At 36.8% G+C, this 22,194-nt stretch overlaps 3 protein-coding genes across 3 annotated transcripts; all 3 read left to right on the forward strand.

Moving 5' to 3' along the window:
- The first annotated feature begins 56 nt into the window (after positions 1 to 56).
- Positions 57 to 12,099, forward strand: LOC121264328 (eukaryotic translation initiation factor 3 subunit A-like). The gene is made up of 14 exons (XM_041167459.1): positions 57 to 187; positions 1,969 to 2,046; positions 3,111 to 3,592; positions 4,371 to 4,586; positions 4,728 to 5,096; positions 5,198 to 5,227; positions 6,580 to 6,807; positions 6,912 to 7,073; positions 9,257 to 9,478; positions 9,584 to 9,790; positions 9,868 to 10,074; positions 10,301 to 10,381; positions 10,892 to 11,093; positions 11,402 to 12,099. The coding sequence occupies exons 2-14, from the start codon at positions 2,001 to 2,003 to the stop codon at positions 11,863 to 11,865; spliced, it is 2,916 nt and encodes a 971-aa protein (XP_041023393.1). The 5' UTR covers positions 57 to 187; positions 1,969 to 2,000; the 3' UTR covers positions 11,866 to 12,099.
- A 2,745-nt stretch (positions 12,100 to 14,844) lies between these two features.
- Positions 14,845 to 19,555, forward strand: LOC121266148 (UNC93-like protein 3). The gene is made up of 10 exons (XM_041169884.1): positions 14,845 to 15,203; positions 15,474 to 15,637; positions 16,181 to 16,244; positions 16,345 to 16,458; positions 16,570 to 16,614; positions 17,381 to 17,631; positions 17,752 to 17,842; positions 18,397 to 18,509; positions 18,610 to 18,733; positions 19,065 to 19,555. Exons 1-10 carry the CDS (start codon positions 15,042 to 15,044, stop codon positions 19,245 to 19,247), a joined length of 1,311 nt encoding a protein of 436 aa, XP_041025818.1. The 5' UTR covers positions 14,845 to 15,041; the 3' UTR covers positions 19,248 to 19,555.
- A 1,647-nt stretch (positions 19,556 to 21,202) lies between these two features.
- Positions 21,203 to 21,968, forward strand: LOC121265969. The gene has a single exon (XM_041169651.1). The coding sequence runs from the start codon at positions 21,481 to 21,483 to the stop codon at positions 21,841 to 21,843; it is 363 nt and encodes a 120-aa protein (XP_041025585.1). The 5' UTR covers positions 21,203 to 21,480; the 3' UTR covers positions 21,844 to 21,968.
- The last annotated feature ends 226 nt before the right edge of the window (positions 21,969 to 22,194 follow it).

Consider the following 22,194-nt stretch of genomic DNA (forward strand, 5'->3'; position numbering starts at 1 on the left):
AACTGGGACCTATTTGGAATTAATTTGTTTTCAGTTGCGCCCCTTTTAACTCCAACACTGGACCGCGCGTGCATGATGATGGACACTAGGTATAAGTAGACCCAATCGCTCCCTCCGTTTCGTCATCTTCAGTTCTTAGGGCAACCTCGGCTGCAGATCCTGTGCCAACAGAAGAGCTTAAACCCAGGTCTCTCTCTCTCTCTCTCTCTCTCTCTCTCTCGCGCGCGCCGAATAATTAAATCGAATTAACCGATCCGATGGCTGCGTGCCCTAAAACCACGAGCCGTTACAGCAAAACACGATTACTCTATATCAAAAGATGGCTCTTTTTCGTAGTTCAGATCGTATATTCTTTAGTGTATTTTAGTTTCTATGCGATTGGTTATGCAAAACTTGAGTCTTAGATTATGACTGCCGATTCCATATTTGATACGTAATTTCGAATTTCCAGGAGTTGAAATGTTATACAGTCTCTTATTTCTGCTAAACCTATCATAGTCTCGTCGCTATTTTATATAGACCCGTATTCAGCTATTTCTTGTTAGAAGTTATGTCACAGTTCATGGGAAAAGGTTTTTATTTCATTTTTTTTAAATTTATTTTCTTCAGAAATGCTTCCTAATTTTATAGAAATATGAGGTCGAATTTTAACAATCTTAGTTATTTGACTCAACATCTGCGCAATCGGGAGCTATGATTTTATCCCGGAAATGGACTCTAGTAGTGAGTTGCAATATGCGTGCTTTTTGTCGATTTTTATGAATATTACAATGTGTGCGATCATAATAAAAGTGGACTGATTAATTCAATTAACTCATAAGCTACAATGTCAGGGATGGTTAGAAATTTGAAGTCACTTTTTTTTTTTTATATGGATAAAATGGGTTTTCAAGTGACAATCGTTGGGTAGTAGTGCCTTTTGCATAACAAAAATGTAACTGTTTTTTGGTACACAGAATAACATATGTGTTATGCCCTACGCAGGCTCTACAACATGGCCTTCTTCTGTTCGTATTCAGTGCTGCATGATTGCTAGTAAAAATGTCTTGGGCATAGTTGAATCTTGATATTCTTATTTGTGGTTTAGTTAAAATCCAAAAACTTAGTAGTTTGTTTTAATTTTGCGAGCAACCATTGTGGTGATTACATGCTCTCTGCAGTCTAGTGCAGTACTGATCCTTAGTTTCCCATTTTTGGTAGTGCACTATGAAAAGTAGTTTGTGCAGATATCCTCTATATGGTTTATTTCCCATCCCAATAGTAGCCATTTTCTTAGGATCCTGATATTTAACAACTTAATTTTATTTAAGTTCATATTGCTAAAGAAGCTTTTATAAAAGAAAAAGAAACATGTACAACTCCAATAATTTCTTAAAAAATAAACTTATTCCTTGACATTGTAAGTCTCATTACTTCAGTATTTTTGTCATAGTTGTATCCCCTGATATCATAGAAGGGGTTCTGGCAGTACCTTTGCAGCCCCTTCATATGTATTCCCCATCCCCATCCGCATCTCCAGTTCTTTGTGTTTTAGTTGATGCTGAGAATAATTTCTTCCATTTTTTTTTTAACTCCTATGAGTTGTCTCAAGTGGTAAAGGCCTTGGTCTTGGTGGTATTCTCCCTCCAGGTTTAAGGCTCGAATCCTCTTAGGTGCAAACAATTCTTAGGGGCTATCGGATGGGGTTTCCCTTGAATTACCCGAAGTGTACTTGCGGGAAACTCCTTGTTGAGGGTCTGTGCACCCCCGGGATTAGTTGAGACGCTGTTCCCGGACACATGGTGCCAATAAAATATGTATAAACTCGGCCGCTCAACTTTAAATTTCTTTCCTTTCTCACAGTAAAACAGTGCAGTTTCTTTTTTCCCCCTTTCTTTGGTTGGACATGATTTTGGGTTGAGATGTACTAATTTATTACAAAGTGTAGATCTCTTATTAATTTTATATCCCATCCTATCTTTTGAGCAGGCAAGGAATCTGAGTTGGTTGAATTTATTGATATGGCGAGTTTTGCCAAACCAGAAAATGCTTTGAAACGAGCTGAAGGTAAGTGGCAGATATTTATGCTGCTTTAACTGTCTGTTGGTAACTTCTTTTGAGCTAGTGTGTTAAAATGATTGACATATATCTCATAGCATGCTTCATTGCTTGAAACTATTGTTAGTATAAAGGTCAATCAAATGAGGATATACACCTTATTGTTTATTTGCAAGAGAAATATGGAATCTTTGGGTCTTCTCATACTCCATATAGAATCTTTGGTTCTTCTCTTACTCCACTGAAAGGTGGCTAGCACATTGTGTGTAGTTTTTTTTTGGTCTTGTTGGGATAACATGGGTGATGCCTTGGTGGCTAGTAGATCTGGTAGCATGTTGGAAAAGGCAATTTTTGAGCCATCACGTTGAGACCTTGTGGACAATGATCTTGCTGTCCGATGCAATGCCTATGGAAGAAAAAAAAAATGATTGGATTTCTGAGGATAATGGAAAGATTTCAGAGGAATTCTAGGATTGTTTTTTTTTTTTTAACAAACTAAAAAAATTATTTACATTCACTTTATCACTGGATGGCAGCACCCTGTGTCTTTCTAGCTCCAATTTTCAGAATGTTCTTGATCTATTTTTTTTCTCTTGTTAGGCATTCGATGTATACTCCATGTACTTTGATGATGTCTGTGTATATTTTTGATCAGCAATAAAGCTTATCTTGCCTAGGGAAAAAAAAGTAACCTTATTGCTTATGGTGTTATTCATGAGAGCTCATTTCCCCCCTTAAAGATTTATATTCTTTTTCTTTTGGCTTAAATGAGGAACTTTATTATGTTGATTGAAGCTTAGAATCACTGCTTCATGCGGTTCCAAATACCATACTGGTTGACAGGTTTCCTTCTTTAGAAAATAGATGCTTCAGCACTCTTTTGTCATGTGCCTAGAGATTGGGGTTGGATTTTTGCATCTTTCTTCCCTAGTGCTTGAATTCTTTGGCTTCAAGCATTTATTACATGATTTAGTCCTTTCACAACAGAAGATATATCTACTTAATTTTTTATGGATTTTGGCTTCCTCATATGTTATGTTTTGAAACTGATTCACTGGGGTATCATGACGCAGAGTTGATCAATGTTGGACAGAAGCAAGATGCGTTGCAAACACTACATGACCTTTTCACCTCAAGGAGACACAGAGCATGGCAGAAGCCGCTTGAAAGGAGTATGTTTAAGTATATAGAGCTGTGTGTAGACTTGCGGAGAGGCCGGTTTGCCAAGGATGGACTCATTCAGTACCGTATCATCTGTCAGCAAGTAAATGTTAGTTCTTTGGAGGAGGTGATCAAGCACTTCATGCATCTATCAACTGAGCGAGCTGAACAAGCTCGCACCCAGGCACAAGCCTTAGAAGAAGCTCTTGATGTCGAAGATCTAGAAGCAGATAAAAGGCCTGAAGACTTAATGCTAAGCTATGTCAGTGGAGAGAAAGGGAAAGATAGATCTGATAGGGAACTTGTGACTCCATGGTTTAAGTTTTTATGGGAAACATATAGAACAGTGCTTGAGATCTTACGGAACAACTCAAAATTGGAAGCACTATATGCGGTACGTAAATAGAATCCTTCTTTCCTTCAGTCTTGTTGCTGGGTGTTGCATTGCTATATTTACAACTGCCTCATATGGAATATATAAAAATATATTACTTTTGCATTTATTACCATTGCATGATATTCTTTGGGTTAAGGATTATGTTGTTCAAATTATGAGTTTGTTTTGCCTGAGGGGTACTGTAACTGGAATGTGATTACTTGTTTGGACCTGGTGATTATATTGTTCATTCAGTAAACAAAGGTAATATTATTGTTTGTATTACACCTTACAGTCAATGTGATGGTACTGTTGACTGTGCAAATAACACTTGAAAATTAATTGAAATGGTTAAAATGTAGGTAAAACATGGAGTCCCGATTGACTGCCTTAAAAAAAGAGAGAAGAAATTGCATGTGTTTTGGATGCTGCTATAGCATAATAATATTAGTAGTAGTGAACTCTGTTCTTTCAAATTCTAGAAAGGGGAAAGTAGTTCATAAACCTGCAATTTCCCCTTGGGCTTATGGGTAGAGAAATTTGATATTTCAAATAGCGTGGTTTTTTTTTTTGCCCCAGTATGTCTAGCTGCAGTCAGACAAGCAACAAATGCAAACCTTTTGGAAGAAAGTATATGCTGGATATTAGTTTGAACATGGTATCTTTACTGCTTGATTTTCTTATTTTTATCTTCTATTATATTCCGTTTTATTTGTATGTTTTTGTATAGCTTGTTGGTACACTCAGCATCCTGAACAATTATTGCAGTGGATTAAACTTCAGTTGTTATATGTAGATGACAGCGCATCGAGCTTTCCAGTTTTGTAAGCAATACAAACGAACAACAGAGTTTCGTAGGCTGTGCGAGATCATAAGGAATCATTTGGCAAATCTCAATAAATATAGAGACCAGAGGGACCGACCTGATCTGTCAGCTCCAGAAAGCTTGCAGCTGTATGTTGACACAAGATTTGAGCAGCTAAAAGTTGCCACTGAACTTGAACTCTGGCAGGTTTATCATTTTTCCTTTTACTGTTATGTATATTTATGCAGGTAGGTTAAGTGTAAGCAATGTAGTTCAACACAATTAGCCTATTTTTCATGGTCGAAATCATATCTCTTTTGTAAATATCTTTCTGCGTATTCTATGCAGGAAGCCTTTCGATCAGTTGAAGATATTCACGGACTGATGTGCATGGTTAAGAAGACGCCCAAATCATCCTTGATGGCTGTTTATTATGCTAAGCTAACTGAAATATTTTGGATTTCTTCTAGCCATCTATATCATGCCTATGCATGGTTCAGGCTTTTTTTATTACAAAAAAGCTTCAATAAGAACCTGAGCCAGAAGGATTTGCAATTGATAGCATCTTCCGTCCTTTTGGCTGCACTTTCAGTAAACCCCTATGATCACACCCGCAGTGCATCTCATTTGGATATAGAGAATGAGAAAGATAGAAATTTGAGGATGGCTAATCTCATTGGATTTAATCTGGAGACTAAACTTGAGGGCAAAGAAGTGGTACTGTCAATTGTTCAACTGGATTTTGTCTCATTTTAGTTTATTCATACAGTTTTACAGTTCTGACTACTTGCTTTCTGTTCCTTTCTTCTTTTTCCCAGCTTTCGAGGTCATCCCTTCTCTCTGAACTGGTAAGAATTCTTCTTTTCCAAGCCATGCTTTTATTTGTTCCTTTCTTGATATTTATTTTCATGCTTGTGGTAAATATGGCATAAATTCTGATGTGGATGTGTTACAATATATGCTTGTACATTGCCAATAAAAAAAATAATATATGCTTGTACATTGTGGATTAGACTATTTAGTTTGTGATTGTTGAAATTCAGCTTTATCATGTCTAGTTTGTGGTACTGTCAATTGATTAGGGGTACAGGATTAATACCCCTAATCAGTGAATACCCTTGTTGGCCAAGTTCGAAGATGTTATCTTTTTTGTTCTTTTTTCTTTTCATGGCCATGAAAATCATTTACATTTAGGCCATTAAAATTTACAGCAATAGCCCAAAGAAATAAGGTGCGGAAAAATAAATCTCTAAGTTCCTCTATTGTCCGCTCGTTGTCTTCAAATGTCCGCTCGTTACGCTCTCGCCATAAACTCCACATGATGCAGATAGGAACCATCTTCCACACATCCTTGATTTGTGGCTCACCACCCGACATTACCCAACTAGCCAATAACTCTACCACTGTAGCAGGCATCACCCAGTTTAACCCTATTCGACTGACCACTTCGCTCCATAAGTCTCTAGCTGTCTCACAATGTAACAAAAGATGATCCACTGTCTCTCCAGCTTTCTTGCACATACAACACCATTTTGGAATAATTACCTAGCGCTTCCGCAGATTATCAGTAGTTAGAATCTTACCCAGGGCCATTGTCCAAGTGAAAAATAGTGCTTTGGGAGGCGCTTTATTCCTCCACAATCTTCTCCAAGGGAAATGAGTGTTCGGGAGCAAAGTAAGCGACTTATAGAAGGAGCGAATTGAGAAGGTACCCTTACCTGTAGGCGTCCACCATAGCTTATCTTCTCGCAAACCATACAACTTCAAAGAATACACTCGGCTAAAAAAAGCTTCAAAACTGTTTATTTCCCAATCTTGAGCTGCTCTACTAAAAGTGACATTCCAATGGACTTGGTCCCCTGAACGGTTTGGCCATGCCAGTTGGTAAGCAGGTTGATTATGATGTTTTTTTCTCAGTGGTTGGGCATGCCAGTTGCTAAGCACGCTTGATTATGATGTGATATTAAGTTCTCATTTGTTGTGTACCTTTAATATCACTTCTTTGGCCATCTTTTGTTCTTTAAATCTGTTTCGTCCAGTACACCCCCCCATTTATGAAGAGATCCTTAGTTTATTGGTTCAAAGGTGAAATTTTCTAGGCTGCAAATTACTGATATTGACTCTTTTCCATTTATTTTTTCAATTATTTTTCAAATTATTTTATTTTCAATCAAGTTTGTTATTCTTGGCATCATTGCAGGTGGCCAAAGGTGTATTGTCTTGTGTGACTCAAGAAGTGAAAGACCTTTATCATCTTTTGGAACATGACTTTTTCCCTCTAGATCTTGCATCAAAAGTTCAGCCCTTGTTAAATAAAATCTCAAAGTTTGGGGGCAAGCTTTTGTCTGCTCCTTCTGTCCCAGAAGTGCAATTGTCACAGTATGTTCTTGCAATGGAGAAGCTTACTACCTTGAGATTGTTGCAACAGGTGCGTTTTTATTTTTGCCTTGATGATTATACTTTTTTAAATATAAATTTGTTGTTATCTGTGCATTTTATCTTGATTATCAATTTGCTGTTCTCACTTTCCAGGTATCCCAGGTCTACCAAATAATGAGAATTGAAAGTTTATCTAGGATGATCCCATTTTTTGATTTTGCTATTGTGGAAAAGATATCCGTGGATGCAGTCAAGCATAATTTTGTGGCCTTGAAAGTTGACCATATGAAGGGTGTTGTTATTTTTGATAATATGGTAAGCTTATACTTGTGCCTTTGAGTTCTGTGCTTATGGTTACCTCCCCAACCAGTTGAATACAAATGTCCATTCCTTGCGATGACAGAGAAATGGTGAATTTTTCCACATGGCTAGGTTGGTCTGGAAATGGTACAGATAAAGATGTATGATAGGTGATAATATGGGTAAAATTTGTTGTTTTACCACTTGTCAAGCATAATCCTGTGGCCTTGAAAGTTGACCATATGAAGGGTGTTGTTATTTTTGATAATATGGTAAGCTTATACTTGTGCCTTTGAGTTCTGTGCTTATGGTTACCTCCCCAACCAGTTGAATACAAATGTCCATTCCTTGCGATGACAGAGAAATGGTGAATTTTTCCACATGGCTAGGTTGGTCTGGAAATGGTACAGATAAAGATGTATGATAGGTGATAATATGGGTAAAATTTGTTGTTTTACCACTTGTCAAGCATAATCCTGTGGCCTTGAAAGTTGACCATATGAAGGGTGGTGTTATTTTTTATTACAGTAAGCTGTACTTGTGCATTTGAGTTTTGTGCTTATGGTTGTCTCCTGCAACCAGTTGCATACAAATGTCCATGTTGTGACAACAATGTTGGAACGCAACTCTGCTAGGAAAAATTGATGCAGGCCAATGTTTTCACAAAATTTATAGGAATTGATTGAACTTTTACTGGGGGTATGCTTACTGTTGTAGTTCACCAACAGTTTAGGTTCATTCAAGAACTCTGATTTTGTGAGAACCATTGTGGATTGGGTGGATTTGCTGGTACTTCTATGACCACGTTCCTATCTTTTTTTTTTTGGACGGAGGGGCACTTTTTTTTTTTTTTTGGGGGGGGGGGGGGGGGGGGGGGGGGGGGGGGGGGGGGGGGAGGGAGTTTGTGTTGAAGAGAGTGCATAGTTGGGAATTCTGCACAAACAACACTGTTGACTGTCGATTGAACTACTGTAAGTCGTTGATTGAACTACTATAAGTCAGATATTTACAACCCCTAGGGGTCTGCTCAAGTGGTAAGTACCTTGGTCTTGGGAGTATGTTCCTTTTGGATGCAAACAATTTTTAGGGGCTATGTTCCATTGGTGAACAACTGATAATTTACTTGAGTCGTGATGTGAGCGTGTTACACCGGTCCAGGGTTTAACCAGGTAAAATACATGCTGAATTGCACGGTCTCTGGGGTTTCTCATCATAAAAAAAATAAAGTTATTTACTTTTGAGTAGTTTTACTGTCTTAATATGGCCGGTATGAACTATTGCAAGGTTGTATTTAGACTCTGGTAAGTTTTATTGTTGTTTGTGTTATGACATGCCTTGAGTCACAGGTCATTCTATATCTAATGCATTTATTTAGGCGTCTTTTGAGAAGAGGCCCAAAGGCTGCTTCTCTAAGTATCCGAATTTATGTTATTTGTAAAAGCTGTACCCTCTCTCAACCTGCCCTTAATCTTGGGTTCAAGATGGGTCTTTGCTAAAATCAAATAATTGGTCAGGCTGGTCAGCAAGTTTGGTATACGTGAAATACTGAAGTTCAATTCAATGCTTTGCATGCATGAGTTATTTTTCAATAGTCAGATTACATTTCCGTGTATCTATATCTTCAGCTGATCTACACTGGCTACTCTGTTGTGCTGTTTATCTGTGTTGAGGATTTGTTCTACAATCTGATCATGTTTCTCAATAAGTGTTTGAGCTGCAATTTGAACTACGTTCTTCCTGGCTTTGATTGAACTGAGCAACAAGTGATTCTATCTATTTAATCAATTAATTTTGGTCTAGTAATTTCCTTTTGGATTTTGTATTGGCACAAATTTCTGTTTATGTCCATCTGGAATAAAATTCTTTCTTAGTGAATCATACACCAAGAAAAACTAGATAAGCTTAACACAAAGGTAGAAAAGAAATATTGCTCTGATGGTAATGGATCTACTGCTGTATACATTATGCCATGCTAAGGTACTAGTGTGCTCTTGGTAGTGTGCACTGCATAGTTAGCAGATTTAAAGGTTATGGGAGAAAGTGTAATGGAAACGAACATTTGACCTTTGTTCTTCAGTTGGCTTTTAGGGGCCTCCTTAAAAGAGATAATTTTTTGTTTCTTTATCTCCTTAAATGAAGTTGGCTTGTTATTGTTAATAGTGTGGATGTGGCTTACTTTTGGTTGTTTTGTCTTTCAGGGTCTTGAGTCTGAGATTTTAAGGGGTCATTTGACCAACCTTGCAGAAACTTTGAATGAAGCTAGAGCAATGATTTATCCTCCTGCTAGGAATGTCTCAAGACTTGGTGAATTGCTTCCCAGTTTAGCTGAGATTGTGGATAAGGAACATAAGAGGCTACTCGCTCGAAAATCCCTCATTGAGAAACGCAAAGAAGAAGAGGAGCGCAAACTGCTGGAGAAGGTACTTTGTAAAAACTAATATTCTGGCATATGAATACAACTTGATATTTGAATGATCATTTATGTGATTAAATTGTTTCCTAATGAACCTTTTTCATTTTCGAAGGAACGTCTGGAAGAGTCAAAGAGGATTGAACTACAGAAGATAACTGAGGAAGCAGAAAGAAAAAGACTTGCTTCTGAGTATGAGGAGAGGAAGAATGAAAGAATCCGTAGAGAAATAGAGGAGCGGGAACTTGCAGAAGCCCAAGCTTTGCTTCAGGAAGCTTCACATCGTATTAAATGGAAGGGAAAGAAGCCAGCCATTGAGGGAGTGAGTTGAAGAATAATAGTTTTGTTTCTTCTCTCTTTAGGATGGGCTCAGAATGTACTGATGGTTTCTATATACAGGATAAACTGACGAAGCAAAGTGTAATGGAGTTGACATTGAGTGAGCAACTCCGAGAAAGGCAGGAAATGGAAAAGAAATTACAGAAACTTGCCAAAACTATGGATTATTTGGAGAGAGCAAAAAGAGAAGAGGCTGCTCCCCTGGTTGAAGCTGCATATCAACAGCGTTTGGTGGAAGAGAGGGTCTTACATGAACGCGAGCAACAGGTATTTCTGAGATTTTCTCTTAGTGTCTACTGATTGCTTTCTTGCATGTTTTGAGATCCTCTCTTTTTCTGAGAAGTTCCATTTTGTATATTTTGTGTCTGTGTTAAGTAGAGTTTCATCTGTATCATGTCCTTGTTCACCATTTAGTCTTTCTCCCATCCCCCATCCCCACAAGTCTCCCCCTTAAGTTCACTATGCTTATGGGTTGTCCTGTGCTACTCTACAGCAAGAAATTGAGCTTAGCAAACAGCGCCATGACACAGAGCTAAAGGAGAAGGAGAGGCTTGCTCGAATTAAGAACAATAAGGTTAGTACCCAGTCTGGTCTTGTGATTGGTTTAGGTCCAATTCTTGTCAGAAATTTTAATTGTTGTTTTAACTTGTAATTGTTGGCCAAATTGATGAGTGCATTATGCTGGTGGCTGTAAGAGAAAAACAAGAGGAAAGTACTGAAGATCACATATCTGGGGAGCTTTAGACATTCAAAGGCTGCTGAAAATGTTGCTTATATATATATATGTATATAGCATATACTCCTTGTGTACTTGGGCTTTGCCTGCTCTTATGAATAAAATACCTTGATTACCGATAAAAAAAAATATATGTATATAGCGTCTTGGAAGTGATTTCCAGATATCCTGTTCTGCTCCCATAGTTCACGATGTTGTTCTATTTGCATATCATGCATACAATGTTTATACTCATGTTCCGTTTTATCAATACAACTACTTATTACTTGTATAAAAAAAAAACATCTCAAAATGATGGCATTTTGGCTTTACCTTAAAGAGCTATGGATTCTTGGTTTTTATGTACAGGAAATATTTCAAGCAAGGGTTGTCAGTTGTCGGGAAGAAGAAAATACCAGATTTAGAAGGGAGAGAGAGGAGAGAGTCTCACAAATCTTGCAGTCCAGGAGACAAGAGAGAGAGAAGATGAGGAAGTTGAAGTTTTATTTGAGTTTAGAAGAGGAGAGGCAGAAAATATTGCATGAGGAAGAGGAAGCACGGAAGCGTGAAGGTAGTTACTTCTGTTCAAATCATACCAGTTTTGTTTTTTTCCTTCTTTCAGTCAGAAGTTCTTAAAAAAGAATTGAAATGCTTCGTCCCTCTCACCATCAGTTACCACGATTGATGTTTTTGCCCAACTGTAGTTCATCAACTACCTTTGTTCCATTTTGACGTTGTAATTTCATGTTTTCTATCCAGTTATTTGCTGATGCAAATCTCATTATTATTGGATCCTGCATTTCTTTCTTTAGTGCAAAAGTGGGTGGCCTTTCGTAATATGTTTTAATGGTTTGTTCTGGCGGTTTTTGGAACTTTCAGAAGCTGAGAGAATAAGAAAAGAGCAGGCTGAACGCAAAGCAAAATTGGATGAGATAGCTGAAAAGCAGAGGCAACGAGAACGAGAACTAGAAGAAAAGGAAAGGCAGAGGAGAGAAGCCCTTTTGGGGAAATCCACAGAGGTACCTTTAAGGACTTCTGAGCCTCCTGCTGTGGCCCGCCCATCAGAGTCTGGATCTGCTGCTCCAGCTGCTGCTGCCGCCGCTGTTGCTGGTGGTAAATATGTTCCAAGGTTCAAGCGAACCGAGAGCTCAGGGCAGGCTCCACCTCCCGAAACTGATCGTTGGGGTGGTAATAAACAAGATGATCGACTGCCCCAAGCTAGTGATAGGTGGCGTAGTGATGACCGCAGATCCTCCAGTGCGTCCTCATTTGGTGGGGGTGGTGGAAGGTTTGCATCAACATGGTCATCATCCAGGAACCCTCCTCGAGGATCTGAACGTTGATTTGGAACTAAAGCAGCCAGCTTTGGAGGTTTAACAGTTAGGCTCTTTGCTGCCGGAATGTGGACATGGTTCTATACTGGATTTGCTTCTTCTTATATGCTCTGGTTATTTATTCCAGACTTTGGGATTGGTTTTCATTTTGTTTGTTTACTTTTTTGAGTTTTTAGATTTCCTTATCCCTAATAAACATTTCACTTATTCCCATAGTGCTCGATGCGTTTGGGATTTTGTTCACGGTGTGGCTGCTTTTTGAGTATTTAAATTAAATTGGCCCTCAAACTGTTCAGAATGCCTAATCGACACCTCAGAGTCAACTGTTCATTACATGTTGTGTACAATGCAAATGTTACTCCCATGGAAAATAGGCAGCAGGCCAGGCCTGCCAAAAATCTCGAGTAGCAGCATTAAGCCTACTTTTATTTTTTAGCCCTCCTTCTCACCCAGCAAAACAAAAAATCTTTTTGGGAAATATCTTCTCTCTTTATTAATAATATGCATATGGTCGTTTGGCTTTTTGTACAAAATATTTTACTTGTGAGAACGTTATCTGGTCGCATTAAGAATGTTATTGACAATGCCGATGGAGTGGGAAATTGCATTGAATAGGATGTTTAATTACAATTCAACTACAAGAATGATCTGAAATTACACTGGATTACGTGGGATGGAAATTCAAATTTCACCTGCCAATACAACCTGAGATTCTTTACATGATATGAGCTATGTCAATCGACATAACAAACAAGCTTAGCGATGAGACTATGCTTACCTAAAATACTGTGGCTACATGTGATGAGAAGTGCTAGGTTCACAAAAGTAAAAGTTCACAAACTCGTGTCTAGATGTGATATGTTACACCTTCTTTATAGTATAAGGAACTTTACAATTTAAGTTCAAAAATATAAAAAAGGAACTTCAATTTGGATTGCCACAACAAGCTAAATCAAGTTGTAAGTTTTATCTTTGTGAGATTTATTTGTAAACAAAACATTTATCAAATGTGATATATTAGATTTATTTTACATTTTTTTTAATATTTGATATACCTTGGCATGTTAGGGGTGCGCGGCAGGGCTCAACCACCTACCACTCCGCCCACCCGGTTTGAACCTTGCTTGGTTGGGGCAGGGGCTCAGGTTGGACATTAGCTTGCTTGGTGTTTATCCCGTTCACTTGACCAAGTTATATATATATATATATATATATATATATATATATATATATTAAAAAAACTAATATTTTTTAATAAAATGTCATTGTTTTAGGGAGAACTCTCCGGTTTGGGCAATGAGGGCTTTGAGTGGGGTGAGCGGACGGCCATGGGGGCACCTGCTCACTAAGGTGGGGCCGGGCCTCGGGGATCAACCTCTCCCTCCGCCCATGTGGGGGAGGGGTTGGAGTTGGCAGCCCTAGTCCATGGGGAGCATGTAGAACCCTTATGAATCTATGATATGTTAGTTCAATTTGTAAGTTTTTTATGAAAGTTGATGTGAACCAAACATTATTATGGTACAATAAAACCCGGTACTTTCCAGAGTTGACTTCTTTTTTTTTTTGTTCTGGAATTTGTCCCTGTCTTCTCTTCGTTAGCCCAGTTTTTTTATTTGTGCCGATGAGGCGTATTTGTCCTTCAATGTTTATAAGAAGGTTTTGGTCAAACTTCCCTTGCACTTGAGGTCTAGCACCATTTTTGTGGTGGGTGGCCGTCCGAATTTTCAAATATATTCTTTTTTTTTTAAATAAAAAATTTATATATTATTTTTAAAAATTACTTTTATATAAATTTTTAAAAAACTAATATAATATATATGAGTTTTGCTATACATAAACTAGTGTGTTAATACATGATTTATAATGAGATCGATTATAACTTTAAAAAAACTAAAATACTAATCATTTTTTAACATAAGTAATGTGAAACTAATATAATATATATGAGTTTTGCTATATATAAACTAGTGTATTAATACACGGTTTATAATGAGATCCATTATAACTTTAAAAAAACTAAAACACTAATCATTTTTTAACATAAGTAATGTGAAAAGCCTCTACATCCATAGTGTGTTGAGTGTGTAAAAAATAAGATTTATAAATAAATTTTTTCAATATATAAAGCCGCCATTTGTTTTTTGTTTATGTTGATGAACTAAAAAATCAATGAATAATTCTCTTTTTCAAACCCATACCTCAAGATTATTTAATAATAAAAATAAAAAAATCCTAAACCTAAATATCCTATATACAAAAGATTATTAAGTGATTTGAGAATATACCGGACGTATTATTTTCATTCTATTTCGAAATTCCATATCATTAGGAGACAATACACTTCAAGCAGTGAGAGCACTGCAAAGTAAAGAGAATAATGAAAGAAGAAGACTATGTATCAGTTATTATTTACTCTTATATTCTATACTTATAATTTGTTTTTCATGAGTGGGGTGTGGATAGTGAATAATAGCTGATGAGAAGAATTTTTTTTAATAAAACCTTAATCTTTTATTCTAAAAAAAAAAAATTGAAGTCGATTAATTAATTTCCACATTAAATTTGAGTTTTATTAATTAATTAATTATTTATTTATTTATAAAAATTCGCAGTCTTGCCTACCCAAATAATCACTCATTCCCATTGACCATAAGACTATGTATCAGTTATTATTTACTCTTATATTCTATACTTATAATTTGTTTTTCATGAGTGGGGTGTGGATAGTGAATAATAGCTGATGAGAAGAATTTTTTTTTAATAAAACCTTAATCTTTTATTCTAAAAAAAAAAAATTGAAGTCGATTAATTAATTTCCACATTAAATTTGAGTTTTATTAATTAATTAATTAATTAATTAATTATTTATTTATTTATAAAAATTCGCAGTCTTGCCTACCCAAATAATCACTCATTCCCATTGACCATAAGACCGTTCATGTTTGTTTGGTTCTTTCGTTTTCCGAAGTTTCTGTTTATAAACGTATCAGCACATATATGGCGTCAGCATTGAATCATGAGATTCCACCAGCAAATCGAAATCTGAACTCTTTCATATGTCTTCTAATGCTTGATTCTTGAGCCGGCAGTCCCTATGTGCCGGCAACCCTCTTTTGGAGTCCTCTTCCAAAGTTCTAAGCTTTTATAGCGCTTCTGCGATCAATTGGGTCGAGAATTCCAAGGCCATGGATTCCCACGACGAAGAATCGCCATTGGTTGTCGATAATTCGCCGGGCAAAACCCCAGAGCAGAACCATGCTAGAGACGTTCATATTCTCAGCTCTGCCTTCCTCTTGATCTTTCTTGCCTATGGAGCTGTTCAGAACTTGGAAAGTACCCTCAACACCGTGAGTCTCTCTTTTCCTGTGTTTTGCATTGTTGAATTTTAAGTTTTTGTTATTCAATGTTTGGTTTGCTGAGAAAATACAGGGAGAGGAAAAGAAAAAATATTTTCTTGTTTGTGTTATTTTCCTCTTTTTGTTTTCTGAGAGAACTGAAAAGAATGGGAAACCATAAGGTTTTAATATGGCGATATTTGCTCTATTTCTCTCTCTTCTAATTGAATTTAGTAATGTTTTTGCTGAGTTTGGCTGTCTTGGAGATGAATTTCAAATCAGGAACAGGATTTGGGTACGACTTCGCTTGGGATATTGTATTTGTCTTTCACATTTTTCTCATTAGTGGCCTCTGTGGTGGTTCGGGGACTGGGGTCAAAGAATGCTTTGGTTCTTGGTACTACTGGTTATTGGTTGTTCATAGCTGCGAACTTGAAGCCAACATGGTAATTACTTGTAATCTGGTGCTAGTATGTTTGGACCATTAAATTGAGAATAATCTGGTGCTTGTATTTATTTTTATTTTTTTCTGCTTGTATTATTCTATACACTTCTTGCAGTGGCTAAAAAGCCATGAAGATAGTGTATGCTATTGGTTCCACATATGAATAAAAAATTAACCTCTAGTTTATTTAATCTGAATCTTTTTATTTTTTGATTGGCACTGGGTGTTTGGGAACAGATTCCCAACTAATCTCAGGGGTGCACAGGCCCTCATTAAGGAGTTTTTCCGCAAGTGCACCTCAGGTAATTCAAGAGGAAAATTCCCTAGTTTGATGGCCCCTAGAGATTGTTTGCACCTAAGGGGATTTGAACCTTTGACCTACGGGGAGCACACCCCCAAGCCCAAGGCCCTTACCACTTGAGCCAACCCTTGGGGGCTTTTAATCTTAATCTGCGATATCAAACTTCTGATTTGCTACTCCATTAAGAAACTAGGAATGTTACTAAGAATTGATTGATTGCTAAAATGAGTTGTCCTCCTGTAGGTATACAATGGTTCCAGCTTCTTTGTATCTTGGCTTTGCTGCTTCAATTATATGGGTTGGGCAGGTCAAAGTCAATGCTTCAAATTTTTTCACTTTCTTTGTATATTAAAGCAATAGTTGATAGAGCCTCAAATTTCCTTTTAAACCTTTGTATGGCCTATCAGGGTACATATCTCACTTCCACTGCCCGCAGTCATGCAAGAGATTACAATGTCCATGAAGGAACGGTAATTGGTAACTTTAATGGAGAATTTTGGGGAATGTTTGCAAGTCACCAGGTGAACCATTTGGTCTTTTTAACAAGTCTAATTTTGTGTTGTTTTGTTAAGAGTAAAGTTTTTATTAGTTAATCTTAACTTGCTGATGTGAAATTTCCTACATTTCTGCAGTTCGTTGGAAATCTTATCTCACTTGCAGTCTTGGGAGATGGAACGGTACACATTGTCCTCATAGTTGAATTTTACTTTTGAACTCAATCTCACTTCCCATCTACCCGCCCCTATAGTATTTTTCATTACTCATCTATTTTTCTTTTTTCAATCAGATATAGATGGTATTAAATGTATTAAAAAAATTATTAAATGTATGTAAAAACTTGAAATATAGAGAATTTAGTTTTCCATAAGGTAAATAAAATAAATGAATATGCGGAATATTGGATTAGTCATAGACTAGCTGATTAAATATTGAAGGACCGTGTAAATAAATACATAATCACAGATGTAAGCTATTTTGGTGCACTGTATCCAATGATAGCATGGCAGATTATTAGTTGATATACTTTAATGTTAGTTTGTTGAAAAGTTTTTCCTCTTTCATTATTTTAATTTTTTCCACATTAGAATTATATATATATTTTTTTGCAAGTATAATAATATTATTGAATCAAGTAAATAGGCATTGCCCAAGTACAGTGGGAGAATACGAAAGAGAACTCCTAGTTACAAGTTAGGAGCTAGAAAATGATACAAGAAAGTCATGCTAGCCAAATCAATTGAGTGCAATAACAGAAGCCCAAAGAAATGAGGTGTGAAAAAAGAAACTTCTAAGCCCATCTAAGAGCACTTCCGATCTTCAAAGCAGCAGTTTTTTAGTCTATGTGATATTTGGTAGCATATGCATAGCCTGTCTAATTTGTACTTTACAGTCTTAACTTTTTTGTTTAATCTCATGGATCTCACTTCTTTTACAACACTGCAGGAGGGAAGTACCAGTAACACAACTTTGTTGTATGTTGTGTTCCTTGGCAGTATGACCTTAGGTACCATACTTATGTGCTTCTTAACAAAAAGGGATCATAACGGAGAGGATGGGTCACCAGATCATTCTGTCGGCTTGTATTCTACTGTGGTTTCTCTTTTAAAGTCAGTAGTCAGTCTTTTCTTTGACGTAAGGATGCTATTGATCATCCCTCTTATTGCATATTCAGGACTACAACAAGCATTTGTATGGTAATTACCAGATTAGCTTATGATGGATACTTTCTTGCTGCCATCCCTGTCTCAATTTACATCTTTCCAAGTTCTCATTTTCTTTTCTGACTTTTAACGTGGATTGTGAATTAATCTTAGGGCTGAGTTTACCAAGGAAATTGTAACTCCAGCACTCGGTGTGTCTGGTGTGGGTGGTGCAATGGCGGTGTACGGTGCTTTTGATGCAATAGTAAGTATGAGAATGTAGAAATGAATGGTTCCTTATCTTGTAATATGGTACAACTGAAATCGTCCATTGATTTTATATTTGCCATATTATGACAGCTTTCCCTGTTGTACTGGTTGAAAATTCAAATGTAAGCTTAGGGTTCTAATTGCACCAGCCCTTTGCCACAATGAAAGAATGAGAGAGAAAAATCCTTCTATCTTCTCTATTTCCTTTAGATTTTATGACTTCATTGCATGGTACCTCACGTTCTTTTTAATGCCTCAGTTGCAGTGGCAAGGGATTAGAGCCTATGTCTTGTGCATTTTGCTGCATCTGAATTTTACCATTTCGTCTAATCCAGTTATTACAACAAACCTTCAATGTTACTATTGTCAAAGATAACCTTTGAAAACAAACTAAAGTTTTCTTAGTATTGTATGCAAAAGCTCAATTCTGGTGTTGGAGTGGTAATAGAAGTTATCATATTCCATGCTGGAAGTGCAGAATTGTGTATGTTATATATTGCTTAAATGGATCATTTGGATTTATTCTAAACTTGTTGGAATCTATGCCAGTGTTCGCTGACAGCTGGTCGACTTACTTCTGGTCTCACATCGATCACTTTGATAGTTTCTGGTGGAGCTCTTATTCAGGCTATTGTATTCCTCTGGATTCTGCTAATATACAGGCAGGAGGCATTTTATTGTACTACATTTTCTTCAAAACTGAACATTTTTGTTGTAATGATATAGTTGAAGCCATGCTTATTCTGCCATCTTCTCATTCAGGTTAACTAGTGGAGTACTTGGCATTATGTACCCACTTCTCATGGCTGCCATATTGGGCATTGGCGATGGAGTATTTAATACGCAGCTTAATGCTTTGCTTGGGATACTGTTCAAGCACGATATGGTACCATTTTTCTACTAGTTGAACATATTAATGCATGCCTTTTCTATTTAAAATGCAATGGGATATTTGTATCTTGGTATTCTCCATGTACAACCCCAAGGGCAAGCTAGTACTTATGAACTCACATCTTGACTGCATGTACCTCATGTTTCTTTGTGATTTTATTTACCTGTTACAGGTCTCCGGCTCATATTGTTATCATTTTATTCTCGTGAAGTCAAAACTCTATTTCACTGACAGTTTATGCACAATTTCAACTTGCTTGTTCTTTTCTATCTATATTGCCAAAACAAACTGGATTCTTAATTGCATGTGCTGGTCTTGGAAACAGGAAGGAGCATTTGCACAACTCAAGGTGTGGCAGAGTGCATCCACTGCAGTTGTTTTTTTCCTGAGTCCGTACATCTCATTGAAGGTAATGCTGCTGGTTATGCTTGCTGCACTTGGCCTCTCATATTCGGGATTTCTGTTATTAACTCTCAAGGTAGAGAAAGCGTTCTCCTCCGGTTCTTGAAACCAATGTAGCTCAGAATGATTGTTCTGTGTCATTTATGCCAATGTGCGCTGTTGGAAGTGCCTGTAATATATATATATCTTAGCACAAACTATTTTTGTGAAATGTGCATATGCTTCAAGGCAATAAAAAGTTTTGCAGCATTATTATGCACAAGTGCCTTGTTTCATAATGACTTTAGGGTGAAATGCTATATGCACCAATCTCTATTTTCAATTTAGAAAAAAAAGCTGGTGGAGATTGATAGTGAAGTACTTATCCATGGTTAAAGTTGTTGGGCCACCCATAGTGGGGAGAATTGATTTAAATCAATTTCTTCTGATGTGAATCTTAACTTGCTAACATACATAGAAACGTGTATATCGCATGGCTTGGACTACACACTGAGATGGTGAATATATACTGAGATCATAAATGATTGTTAGGGGTTGTTTGGATGTCAAACACCACTTAAACATACACTTTTCAAATTCAAATTTTTATTTTTTTAATCTAATTATTACCTAATCATTACAAATTCTTAAACTTCTAAACAAAACATAAAAAATAATTGAGAAAAACTTTAAATCGGTTTGGTGTTATTTTCCAGTTTACACCAGCCAATATAATTTCAACACATATGAGACTTATGTGTCTTATGATTTGTGCGAGTTGAGTGAATTGCAGCTCTTCTCATTTCTCTCCTCTCCCCAGCGCCCTCTCCTTTATTGTGGCTTTCCATTCACTTGGTCTGGGGACGCCACTAGAAAAACATCATGGCAAATCTCAGCTAGGAAGAGTATCTCAGAGAGAGAGTTTGGTAGTTTGGTAATGGAGGAGTTTCAGTACATAATCTGTTGCCCATAATCGAAATCTTGAAATGGACATCACGCTGAAATTTAGAACTTAGAAGCTTTGCTCAGAAAATCTCCCTAATTAGAAATTAGAGAGATTCTCTGCATGTGAGTTTATTGTTTAGTTTGCTATAGTCTATACGTGTCAGCTCTTCATTCGTGGGTGTAAAACAGGGTATTTCACCCATTCGACTAGTAGGTTCTCTCAAAACAGTTCAACTTTTTTAAATCTTAAAATAAAAATTATATTTTAACAATATTTTAATTTTATAATATTTTTATTCAACATTTTCTCTTTCATTTCCAAAAATCTCATAAAACATTATAACTCAAACCATTTCACTACTATTCACAGATTTTTCATCTCATATCATTCCCTAACCATCCCCTTAAGATGATCAAACAATACTTGTTCTTGTATATGTGTTGGCACCTGAAACTATTCCCAGTTATAGGGTCATAAGAAACTGATAAAAAAATCTTTACTTTCGACATAAACAATGATTTATTACGGTATCAGAGCAATGAAGGAGTCAAAATTCTATTCCTAATAGATGATTTGATGCGTTGTCTGATTTTACATGTGAGGGCCGAGTGTTAGAGAATATAATTTAAACACTTAAAATTTATACTTCCATTTAAGATTTTTGGAATAATTAGTGATTTCATATAATATACTAAAAAGAATCTGTTATGGAGTATTGTTACACTCAACAACCTTGGACCAACACTCCCTATTGCAATGACTCTCCACAGTTGGAAGTCGCCGCAACAGTTGAGGATGCAAAGTAAAACAGAATGAAAGTTTAGTGATGATAAAAGTACTGAAAATTAAATTTTTATGCCAACTACAACTCTCGTTTTCTTGCAACAAAATTGCACCAACCTTTCAAAAGGACTTCAACTTTGAAAAATACAACCAAAACGAGGAGAGACAGACAAAGGCAAATCTCGGCCGGCCATCTCATCGACATGGTCATTGGTTGCCTTTTTTACTTTTATTTTTGGAAGTTGGACACGAGAAAATGCTACTCATCATCATTTCATTATTTTTATTTTACTGTTGAAGTTTCAACACAAAGATAGTTGAAGGAACTTGACATCGTTAAAACCCCACAAAACTTGGAGCTTTCCTCCTCGTCAATGGACTCGCTTTCTATTCTAACCGAATCTACACGACACACCCACCCCTACGTAAACGCTCTGATCTCTCACCCCTAAACCTCACCAGTCAACATACAGAATCTCTCCTTCTCACCTAAACTCCCAAATTTCCAAAAAGCAGGTGTGAATTAGGTCCATCGCATCACCTCCATATATATATATATATATATATATGTATACTGAACTCAGCCATTTTTCTGATCTCTATCTCACCATTCAAACGTCAAGCCGATAATATGTTTCTTTTTACCGCCATATTCACCCGCCTGACTACCTCTTCTCGGTGGCCATTCCTCCTCTATGCTGCCACCTGGACAGCTATACTCTCCGTGGTGGTGGCGGTGGCGTCGTTCGCTCCGGAGGTTGCCTTCGTGTCTGCCATATCTTCGTCCTCTTCTTTCTCGACAGCGTGCGAGACGGACGGATCCGTAAGAGTGCCGTTGGATGTGCCGGGAGAGACCCTGTGCTTACCGGCCAACCTGTTCAGCAAGTCTAAGATTGATTTCATCGTTCCTCCGGTCTTTGCGGCGGCGGTCGTGGCTGCGTCTGCTTGCTTGGTCCGGGCAATGTGCCTTTGGGATGACGATGAAACCTATTAGTTCTAAAAGTTTTGATACTCTGCAATTTGCTTCATAAATATACTGCTTATTGTAAAGGTTAACGCTAGCGCGCTCCTAATAATTTATATCAATCGTTTTACCTTCCTGACATGGCATCACAATATACTGACACGTGACTTATTAAAAATATTTAAATAAACAAAAATAATAGTTATAATCATAAATATATAAACGTAATTACTTTAAAAAAATAAATAAATATAAAATTTATATAAAAAAAATTAATTTTTTAATAATATACTTTATTCTTTTTTAAAATGACTTACTTATATACTCCATAATTATACGTAATATTACTCTTAAATAAATAATACCGGACTTGCTCGAAAC

The sequence above is a fragment of the Juglans microcarpa x Juglans regia genome, chromosome 5D, assembly GCF_004785595.1.
Source record: "Juglans microcarpa x Juglans regia isolate MS1-56 chromosome 5D, Jm3101_v1.0, whole genome shotgun sequence".
NCBI classification, from domain to species: domain Eukaryota; kingdom Viridiplantae; phylum Streptophyta; class Magnoliopsida; order Fagales; family Juglandaceae; genus Juglans; species Juglans microcarpa x Juglans regia.